This window comes from Solanum tuberosum, unplaced genomic scaffold (genome assembly GCF_000226075.1).
Source record: "Solanum tuberosum cultivar DM 1-3 516 R44 unplaced genomic scaffold, SolTub_3.0 scf00147, whole genome shotgun sequence".
In the NCBI taxonomy this organism is placed as follows: domain Eukaryota; kingdom Viridiplantae; phylum Streptophyta; class Magnoliopsida; order Solanales; family Solanaceae; genus Solanum; species Solanum tuberosum.
This window is the reverse complement of record NW_006239070.1, coordinates 568,002-579,169: the sequence shown is the minus strand read 5'-3', so window position 1 is coordinate 579,169 and position 11,168 is coordinate 568,002. Positions and strand designations below refer to the sequence as shown.

General features: G+C 30.7%; 2 protein-coding genes across 2 annotated transcripts; one reads left to right on the top strand and one right to left on the bottom strand.

The window, feature by feature from the left end:
- Window positions 1-5,516: 5,516 nt before the first annotated feature.
- Window positions 5,517-6,817, bottom strand: LOC102603631 (soluble inorganic pyrophosphatase-like). The gene is made up of 8 exons (XM_006352158.2): window positions 6,718-6,817; window positions 6,601-6,629; window positions 6,429-6,494; window positions 6,243-6,350; window positions 6,096-6,161; window positions 5,902-6,022; window positions 5,745-5,826; window positions 5,517-5,559 (listed from the first exon to the last, which is right to left on the bottom strand). Exons 1-8 carry the CDS (start codon window positions 6,815-6,817, stop codon window positions 5,517-5,519), a joined length of 615 nt encoding a protein of 204 aa, XP_006352220.1.
- A 2,110-nt stretch (window positions 6,818-8,927) lies between these two features.
- Window positions 8,928-9,807, top strand: LOC102603293 (photosystem I reaction center subunit N, chloroplastic). The gene is made up of 3 exons (XM_006352157.2): window positions 8,928-9,301; window positions 9,380-9,505; window positions 9,593-9,807. The coding sequence occupies exons 1-3, from the start codon at window positions 9,008-9,010 to the stop codon at window positions 9,680-9,682; spliced, it is 510 nt and encodes a 169-aa protein (XP_006352219.1). The 5' UTR covers window positions 8,928-9,007; the 3' UTR covers window positions 9,683-9,807.
- Window positions 9,808-11,168: the final 1,361 nt, after the last annotated feature.

The window sequence follows — 11,168 nt, the reverse complement described above, 5'->3', positions numbered from 1 at the left end:
TATATATATATATATAAACATTTGAAAATTATAAATTATTTTTAAAAAAATAATACTTACAAAGCATATTATAATATAAAAAAATCATGTATAAAAAATTAAAATCACATATATATATTATGTCGGTTTAGTTTAGATTCAATTTGACTTATTTCTATTATCACCAAATCAAACCAACAATGATCGATTTATTTTTTTCAATATCAAACCAACCACAAATCACTTTTTTTTTGTTAATTTGATTTGACTTGGGCAACCCTAATTATCACTCTCATCAGCTTCTAAATTAAATGGTAACATCTAAATTCTATAAAAACCTAATATATAGCTAAAATAAATACTATTTATTAAACAAATACCAAAAATAAACAGCTTGATAAACCTGAAAGGAAAAAGAATGTGATCATTAATGCAATTGGTGGACTGACAATGTGCAGAGAGAATGGGATAAATCTATTCAATAAGTAGATTGGGGACCAAATGCCTTCTTTTTATTATCTTTTACGTACTACTACTTTTACTATATGCCTTTTTCTGACTTTGTATATAGCGAAAGGTTAATGCATCGAACTATATTTTAAAATTTATTCTGAAAATGTAGTATATATTTTAGGTGAATGGAAAGGTATATATGGGTGGCTCATTAATATTGCATTGTTGGTAGCTAGAGAGAGGACCACCTAGCTAGTGATCAATTATCTCCAAAGACTGTTCACATCTAAACAGAATGAGAAATCAAAAAAGAGTTTGCATGCTCTAGTCTCAACCTGACTATATACACCATTTAACTCATGCATTTTTTTTATTTTTTATTTTAATTAATACAATCATCATAATTATGATATAGGGTTAGACAATGATCTCAACTTGTAATTTTATTACTCATGCATCACACAACTCAAATTAATTTCTACAATGGAAGAGGAAATTATAAGATGGTGAATCAAACTCGTGAAAGGCCAAATAGTTGATTTACTAAGCTACTAAGTAAGATTCCCCCAAGTCTTTTATTTTATATATGTTATCAAATTAAGTTTAGAGTTTTAAGTTTATGGTACAAGGTTAAGTATTACTTTGAGAGAAGTATTGAAAACATCTCTAAACTTGACGCAGATTAATGGTTTCATCCCCAAACTATTGACAGCCTTAAAAACACCCTTTCTACTTGACTAAAACATACTTGATCTACCAAGTAACGGGATGTTTTTAAGTTCAGTAAGTCAAGTAAAGATGTGTTTTTAAAAATGTCAATAGTGCAGGGAAGAAACTAAAAATTTACACGAAGTTTAGGGATGTTTTAAATACCCTAGACAAATGGGTATTGAGCCAATTTTTCAAAGATGCATATATATGAGACATAGTGGGGACTCATGATATGGTAGCAAGAGTATTAGAGGTCTTTGGTGAAATAGTGAGTGGAATAAATTAATGACCAAAAGGGTCATCGCATTCTAAAAATATTGATTATATAGGCCATCACATTCTGAGATCATTTCCAGCAATCAAATTAAAGTACATTTGTTGTTAGGAGAAATATTAATTGCTCAAAACATAGTAATTTAATTTGTAACGAAAAAAACAGATAACCAGAATAAGAAAAACTTATACTCCCACTGTCCATTTTTATTTGTTCAATTTTGAATTTTTATTTGTTATTTTTGACAAATCAAGAAAAGACAATATTTTTTTTATCTATTATATCCTCAATTTATTTATAGAGTTAATGTCTTTGAAAAAGGTTAAACCTCTTTAATGAATAAATTGATTTTGGAATACTATCAATTAATAGGGATAAAATGATAAATTCACTAAGTCAATTGTCAATTATTATTTTCTTAATAGGCGCGTCAAGTAAAAAATAGACGAGTAAATAATGATAGAGGGAGTATTGAATATGGGTTTTAATTTTGTGGAGGAAATATTAGTTGTATGGACTTTAGCAGCAATTAATTAACGGCAATAACTTAATTGTTGCTAAATATATTTTTTACTGGCAATTAACACTCTTTATAAATGTCCCTAAGCCTTATAGCGACATTGAATCTAATAGCAATTAATTACTAATATTGATAAAAACTTTAGCACTCTTTATTAATGTACTCACGGATCAGGACTCTTCCTATATATTGTTTGCTATTTGTATGAAGAAATTTACTAGCTAGACTTATGTAATGGATCTAGGGTCTCAAATTTAATCATATATATATATATATATATATATATATATATATATATATATATATATATATATATATATATATATATATATATATATATATATATATGTGTGTGTGTGTGTGTTTTAATTTGACGATGACATGTCGTTAGTTTTCAATAAAAGGTGGCTTTCATTCCATCTGTTGTGGCTATATCAAATTAAAGAGCCTATTTGATGTAGATTGTGAAATAATGCTACTAGACAAAATAGTGCCTAGGGTGAAAAGGAACTTATAATTATATTATCCTACCTATGTAGGCTTGGTTAACTAAGGGACATTAATTAATAAACATATTAAGCTCTATATATATAAAATAATAATTAGTGTCATGCTCTTATGTCCTCCATTATTTGAATTAAGTTTCTGAAAAATTGGGCAAGCTAAGGTAGGTGGTACGTAGCCTATAGTATATTTTATTTATATATATATAGAGGTGGTCCATGTATAAGAGGTGCAACTTTATATTAAAATAGTTTGGGAATTTTATTGATAGTCATTACAACAAATGTGATTTTTACGATAATAGCTTAATTCCTGTTAAATATGTATTTATAGTGGTAATTAACATTCTTTGTAAATGTCCGTAAAACTTATAGTAACATTAAATTTAATGACATTTAATTAATATCGATAAAGACTTTAACATTTTTTGTTATGGTGAATATTCTTTCTTTCATCCATGTAAAGATATTTTTTAATATATATAAATTGCTAATTCTTTGAACAATTTTATTGAAAGAAGTCATTATTGAGTTGACTTTATTAGATGTATTAAATGCATCACGTTTTTATGATCAATGTGGATGTGGTACCTAAAAATCACATCACAATGGGTTAATGTAATTATTCAAGTACTCCAATAGAAGTGGTTTGGCTTAAATATTCTCTTAAATTTAATTCAAGTAAGAGCGCTTATGGTACTTGTCAAATCAATGCCAACTCTAATTAAGACACATATAACTATATACAATATTATGAGATAACAATGCACGTTAAAAATGTTTGGAGACGAAGCTAGTTGTCGTTAGGGATAGCAATGGGACGGGGTGAATGTGAAGTGATATGGGTTTAAGGTTATGAGGGGTGGGGAGGGATAGTCTCTAAGTGGTACAGAGTGGTGTAAGATAGGTCAAAGCCTTGATTTTTTAAAATTATGCGGGTGTGAGGCGCATGCGGGTCTCCTCCCTTCTTATTCTATTGCTTCTTATTAAAAATATTTGTAGTATCACTAGCTTCCTTATTAACAATATATATTACAGAAAATCTTTTTAAGCCCAATTTTTTTTACAAAATGTAGATTTTTCCCCCTTTCTATTAACAAAACATGATATTTAGTGACAGCCCTTTTCTAGCTAATTACAGATCAAACATACTCTTCCTTTCTTTCATAAATTCATTACTATATTCTAGCTAATTATTACAATATCTTTTCTATTTTTCTTTATATTTATATTTGTAGAACAAGAAAACAAAAAGGATGCATATGATATATAAGTAACATGAGAAGGCTGATAGATATGTAATGTTACTTTAGGTATGTAGAAATAATAACTTAAGTGGGGCGGGGCGTATGGGTTTATGCGGGGCGGGTTAAAAATAGAAAAAACTGAAATGAGGGGCGAGTTGAGAAGTTTGTGGGTTGGACTAAATCTGCCCCGCATCTCTCCATTGTCATTCCTAGCTGTCGTAACTAGCTCATATTATATAAAAAATGATCGGGATAATACATATATTTGACCTTAAACTTGGCTTCAAATTTTAACTTTGACCTCCAACTTTCATAGTGCACAAATAGACACTTAAACTTGTATAAAGTTGAACAAATAGACACACATGACCTACATGGCATCCTACATGGCATTTTTTGTCCTACGTGGTGTCCTACGTGTATTGTGCCATGTAGGACTCGTGTGTTTACTTGTTCTACTTTATACAAGTTTAAGTGTCTATTTGTGCACTATGAAAGTTGGAGGTCAAAGTTAAAATTTGAAGCCAAGTTTAAGGTCAAATATATGTATTATCCCGATCATTTTTTATATAATATGAGCTAGTTACGACAGCTATGATCTTTAGCAATAATTAATTAACGACAATAACTTAATTACTGCTAAATATGTTTTTAAAGGCAATTAACACTCTTTGTAGATGTTCTTAAAGATTATAGCAACATTGAATCTAATGTTGATTAAGTAATATCGGTAAATACTTACTAATGAGAAAGGAGTTGTGACTTAAAAGGTGTTAAGTTAGTTATAACTTATAACTAACTCTAGGAAGTTTGTTAGAATTAGTTTGTTATCATTTAACGGATTACAACATGTATATATATAATGTAGAAGAGTAGCTTTAATTCATTCAATTCATTGTATTGATTCACAGTTGATCAACAAGAAAACTATATTTCTTCTGGAATCTTATTAGCTTCGATCAGTGTTATTCTCAAATTACAATACTCTCTTTAACCGTTTTTCTTAATGTGTATATTTATTGCCACTATTTTTTTAATTTTTTTTTATAGTTCAGAAGCAACTAGATAACGTTTGAATGAAAACAAGTCCTTTCTTTTCCATTTTCGTTATGTTCTAAATAATGTTATGTTATTTGTGCTAGTCCAAGGGTCCCTAAATCTTACTTGTTTCCCCCTTGTGCAAAATGGGCCTTGTATTGGGCCCAGCTAATGGATTCTTTTTCTTATTGGGCTCATCTGATCGGTTGGTCCATTGTTGATCTACTGTTGTCTTGTTTAACCACCCTTCCCAAATATTGAACTTTGCAATTTATTTCAAGAAGAGAATTATTTGGATAAATACTTTTTAATAAATAATTATTTATTTCAACGATACTTTTATTTATTTTCATTTATAGCAATATTATGATAAATTTGCTATGTATTAAAAGTAAATTATGCATGAAATATAAATATATTATTAGTTTTTTAATATGTTTGTTTGATAAGAAATTGACACAATGTATTATAAGTATATGTGATAAATGTATTAACCATGAATAAAACTTGTATTATATCTGTTTTATAAATTATTTTCTGTAATATGTATTAAAACTGTCTTACAAGAGTCCAATGAAAAAAATAAAATATTACTGCTATAGATGGTAAATATTTTCTTAATATAACATATCTACGTAAGATTTCAAAAGGGTAACTAACTGAAGAGTATTTTAACTCAAACAATTTGAGATACATATAAGAATACAAGCTTTTTCTTAGAAAAGAAATAAAAAAAATAATCAAGAAGTCATATATATATATATATATATAAATATATATGAAACTTGAATTTACTTCCTCAACGTCTGTAATATGTATTCAGCATAAAGGTCCCTGCACAACAATAGTACAAATGTAAACCTCTTTTGAACATACAATACATGGTTTCGTTTCTCAGAAAGTCACTCAACAGTTGAGTGACTTTCTAAGAGAAGAAACTCATAGTTGAGTGACTTTTTGAGAAAAGGAATTCACAGTTGAATGAAACATAATTAATAGACAAGTTGTTACATTCTTACATAGAGTACTGGATAGCCTCAGCAGCAGTATTTGGTGGCAGAAACTCATCAACAGCAACCTCTTTGTTCTCATTCTTCTTATCTAACAAAATTAATTGTCACCTGTAAAATATATATACACATTCGCAGAAATAAATAGTTAATTAAAACAACATACATTCTTCAAAGAATCGGCGAATTTCAGCTAAACGATGAGGGGGAAGCTGGTTTATGTTAGTGTAGTGGCGATATTCTGGATCATCAGCACACACTGCTATGATTTTATCATCCTTTTCTCCCTGAATATAAGAAAATTTCTATTAGTCTCAAATGCGATCCTCATTAGTTCTAAGCATACATATAATTAGGAACCTGATCGATCATAGGCATCAATCCAATGGCTCTAGCTCGAAGAAAACAACCTGGAAGGACAGGTTCCTGTTCGACAAAAGTACATATTTTTGTTCAATAATAATATAAGTCCCCTGTTTGCCCTGTTTTGTGAAGAAAAAACCGAACCTGCATTAGGACTAATACATCCATGGGGTCATTATCTTCACATAACGTTCGAGGAATGAAGCCATAATTCTGAGGGTAAACAACTGATGAATATAGAACTCGATCAACCTGCAAGTCAAATATACGCGTTAAAGGATGAGTTAGATAATACATTGATCATATTGTAAGAGCTAGCGTGATGTATACCTTAATGAGACCAGTTTTCTTGTCAAGCTCGTACTTAACTTTGCTTCCTTTTGTTATCTCAATTACCTGTTAACGATTGATTGATGTAATGTATGTATCTATATTTATCACCGGATCATATCATATGCAGTTATAAAGCAGAGAGGGTAATTTAATTAATTAGTGTACTCACAACATTGAAAACGTTAGGAGCTTCAGGTCCTACAAAATCGATTATTAGAGAAACAAATGAGATCAAATAGCTAGTCTGAAGAATGAAAAATGAAATGTGGATAGGTACAGTACGTACCTATCTCGAGGTCATGCCAAGGATGGGCAGCAACGGATCGTCTGGATAAAGATGAAAGGATCCTCTCATTCAAACGAGGGACACTTCTTTCATCGCTCATCTTTTGATACTTTCTACTGTACTAAAAATAGATTGAAAGAATAATACGTCAAATACATCATATGGAGTAGAGCTTTATTGTAGTGGAAGTGAAAACTACCTCAAATGATTGATATCTTACGTACCTTGGATTGATTCAAAGAAAGAAAGAAAGAAAATGTATGATGTATGAAATGAATCGAATTTATTGGGGATTGAGAAGTTTCGTAATGTGATTATTATGATTGTGATATATAAGTTGAAAAAGTAGACACGCAATGAGAGGAGCCTCCTTATTCCTTAATTTCCTCCTCTGCCATTTAATTTCCTTCTTTTAATATCTTCCATTAATTTGTTTTCAAATTAGTAAGACGATGTCAAATATGATGTTTGAACCATTGTCTTTAACTTCCTTTGAAATTAATTAAGTATATATTTACAGACAAGATGAAGAATAATATTTCTTCTGTGTCACCCTATTTCCTTGTAGTACTCTTTTGAAAAAAGAATGACAGGTACATGCCCTATAAACTATGCTTGTATTATGGTATTTTTTTTATAGCTACGTCATGACAGGTTAAAGATCATAAGCTTCAAAATTTTTAAAATAAAACTGACATTATGGCACATAAATACTATAACATTACACCAAATATGATCTTTAACGACTATTAATTAACGACACTAATAGGAAAAATTGCATAACAAGGCAAACATGTCAACATATTTATGGAACACAACCATAATTTAAATATAATTACAATAAACCACTATATGTTGGTTTTATAGCAAACTCTTTCCTTCTCTCCATTGCCTCTCTCTTGCCCTCTCTCTCTTGTCAATAAGAAGAAATTCATTCAAATATATTATGTATCAATTGTATTCAATAAAATATAGTGAGAATTTTGTAATTTATACATTCGAAAAACTATATTTGTATTTTTGTATGAATTGTATTTGTATTCATACGTATACAATATGCATTATCCTTTCTGTCAAATGTATTGTGTATAAATTGTATTCAATCAAACATAGGTGAGAGATTTGTATTTTATATAGATTGTATTCGAAAAACTAAATTTGTATTTTGTATCAATTGTATTCGTTATACAACATGTATTCATCATCTGTCCCCCCTCTCTCGATTTCGCTCGCCTCCTCCCTCTCTTGATTTCGCTCTCTTCCTCCCTCTCTCGATCTCGCTCTCTTCTCACCTCCTAATATGTATTCATTTTGATACAAATCAATTTGTATTTGTATGAATTGTATTTGTATTCATACGAATACAATATGCATTATCATCTCTGTCAAATGTATTATGTATTAATTGTATTCAATCAAATATAGGCTAGAGATTTGTATTTTATATCGATTGTGTTCGAAAAACTAAATTCGTATTTTGTATCAATTTTATTCGTTATACAACATGTGTTCATCATCTCTCCTCCCTCACTTGATTTCGCTCTCCTCCTCCCTCTCTCGATCTCGCTCTCTTCTCACCTCCTAATATGTATTCATTTTGATACAAATCAATTTGTATTTGTATTTTTTCTCTCCAAAATCTGCAAAAAAAATAAAAATACATCTAATACAAATGTGTAGTAAACCAAAGTGTAGATGTGAATTGTAATTAGTTAAACTGTAGCTAATGAGTCCTATTTAAAGCCTAATGTTTGCCCTTTTTGAAAGTTTTTCATAACTAATTAATTGCCGCTAAATATGACTTTTAGAGGCAATCAACACTCTTTGTAACTGTTCCTAAAACCTATAGTGTCATTAGATCCAATATCAATTAACTAATACCGATAAAGACTTTAACACTCTTTGTTAATTATCATCTCAATTTAGTATTTACTTTTACATTAAAAAAAATAAGGAGAACATCCCTTAGAAATACACAATTATTTACCTATTGATTCAGCAGCCAGAAGAATATTAATCCCAAGCAAGCACATATTTGGATATTGGGTCCACTCTTAAATGGCTCATGTTCACCACACATATGGATGTATGCTAAAACATGAAACCAAAACTAGCCAATAAGGAGTGAGGCAATCTCACCTTATCCAAACTCCTACCACAACCTAAAATTACACTCACTATCCTTATAACAATATAACAAAATCCATCACCAAAAAAAATACTTAAAAAAGTTTTATCTAATTAAAAAAAGTTGTTGATTGAAATCCAAGATTATAGTAGGAAAAAAAAAATGGCAGCAATGAACTCAAGTGTATTGGCTTGCAGCTATGCTGTATCAGGCATGGGCTCATCTGAACTCACATCAAAATATACTGTTACTATGGCTTCCCCATCACTTCATAAATTGCCATTAATCATTAAGGCTCAACAACAATCCAGCTCCAACTCCAACATGGACAAGGACCAAATAGCAGCTGGAAGAAGAGTTGCTCTCCTTGGCCTTGCTGCTGCCCTTTTCACCACTGCTTCTTCTGCTAATGCTGGTGTTATTGACGAATATCTTGAGAAAAGCCTAGCCAACAAGGTATATATGTATGCTTATTTATTATCGAGAAATATCCAAAAAAACACAAACATTTAACGTGATTCAGTCAATCTACAGGAATTGAATGACAAGAAGAGGTTGGCTACAAGTGGTGCGAATTTCGCAAGGGCATATACTGTTCAGTTTGGAACTTGCAAGTTCCCTGAGAACTTCACAGGATGCCAAGACCTTGCCAAGCAAAAGGTAATCTCAACCTTTTTCATTAATTTTTTTTTTGTTGAACAAATGAATTGATATGCTAATATTTGTGTTTTTACAAATGAAATTCAGAAAGTGCCATTTATAAGTGACGATTTGGCGTTGGAGTGCGAAGGCAAGGACAAATACAAGTGTGGTTCAAATGTGTTCTGGAAATGGTGAAGCTTAGCTTGAAGACTTATGTATTTACTCATTTCCCAAAATGTATGTATCTATTGTGACAGTGAGAAGTAATTTACTATCCATTATCTTTTTAATTAATTAATCTTTCGTATTGATTACTTTAATTTGTCCATCTTACACTAAATGATATCTGTGTGCTAACAATTCTTCAAACTCAGAGAAGCAATGTTATATATATATTTGAAATCTGCCTCTTAAAACAGAGCTTGAAGCCTCATTTCAACTCAGTTTAACCTCATTTTGTATTAGCTCTAATTAATAGACAAGATCTAATTATATACTAGTACATTATTGTTAGTGTAACAATTTTTTATACTAGCTAGCATGATATTTGAAGTTTTCGTGTTACTCTTGTTCCACTTATTAAATTCGAGCTGAACAACACTAAAAAAGCCTTAAACACTCACGCTAGAACCAATTGGCCAATCAGATCATTTATTCATTGGGTGTTCTAGGTTCCTCTTAATATATATATATATATATATATATATATATAACTGGCATTAGTCCAAAAATATAGAAACAGAAAGTAGATGAAATAGACGGAATGATTTTAATCCGAGTCCACAGAAATCACTGTGTTTCCTTAAGAAATTTAATCCCCTCACTGTACCGAGGTTGCAGATTAATTCCTCCCAAGATAAAACGGATTAACCTGTTAAAAAAGTAGCGGTATCTCAAACTTCAATAACTTCAGCGAACGCAAGAACAACAACAAGAGCACACACAGACTCAGTCGATCGACAATTTTGTTTATGTAATAAAATGTAATCAATCAAATCTAACTCTCCGAAGCCGAAGCCGAGGCCGAGGGAGCGACGACGACGGCGCGATGGGGCACCTTCTTCTTAACCCTTTAAGAACTAAAGGAAGTGTTTACTAATATAAGGACAACAATTTCCTTTCTTCTACCAATATGGTAAAAATGACTTTTCATTTGCACTTTGCAATGACTTTTCATTTTCCCTCCAAAATTGGTTCCCCTACTGTCATCGGTTCTTCCTCTTTCATTTTCTCTTTTTTATTTCCCATTCACACCTTCCTTTAAGTTAATTAGTTTTCGCAAGGTTTTGTTATTAACGTGTCCCAAACGTTCATGCCATAAACATTTAGACTCAAGCAAGTAAGAAGAAGCAGAATCTTTATTCATATCAATTGCAATTACATTGAGTTTAAAAAGGCCCTCAGTGAGGTAACCTTTTCCTACATACATCTCATTCTTACTTACTATAACTTTATCAGAAACAAATACACATTTGAATCCATTCTTAGTCAGAACTGGTATAGAAACTAGGTTCTTTCGCAATTCCGGAATATACGAGACCCTGTTCAAAGTCACCACCTTGCCTGATGTCATCTTTAGGAGGATCTTGCCAGTTCCTTCCACCTTTGCAACAACGAAATTTTCCATAAACAACTTCTCGTCTGTAGGTGCTGGAGTATATGATGAAAATAATTCTTTGTT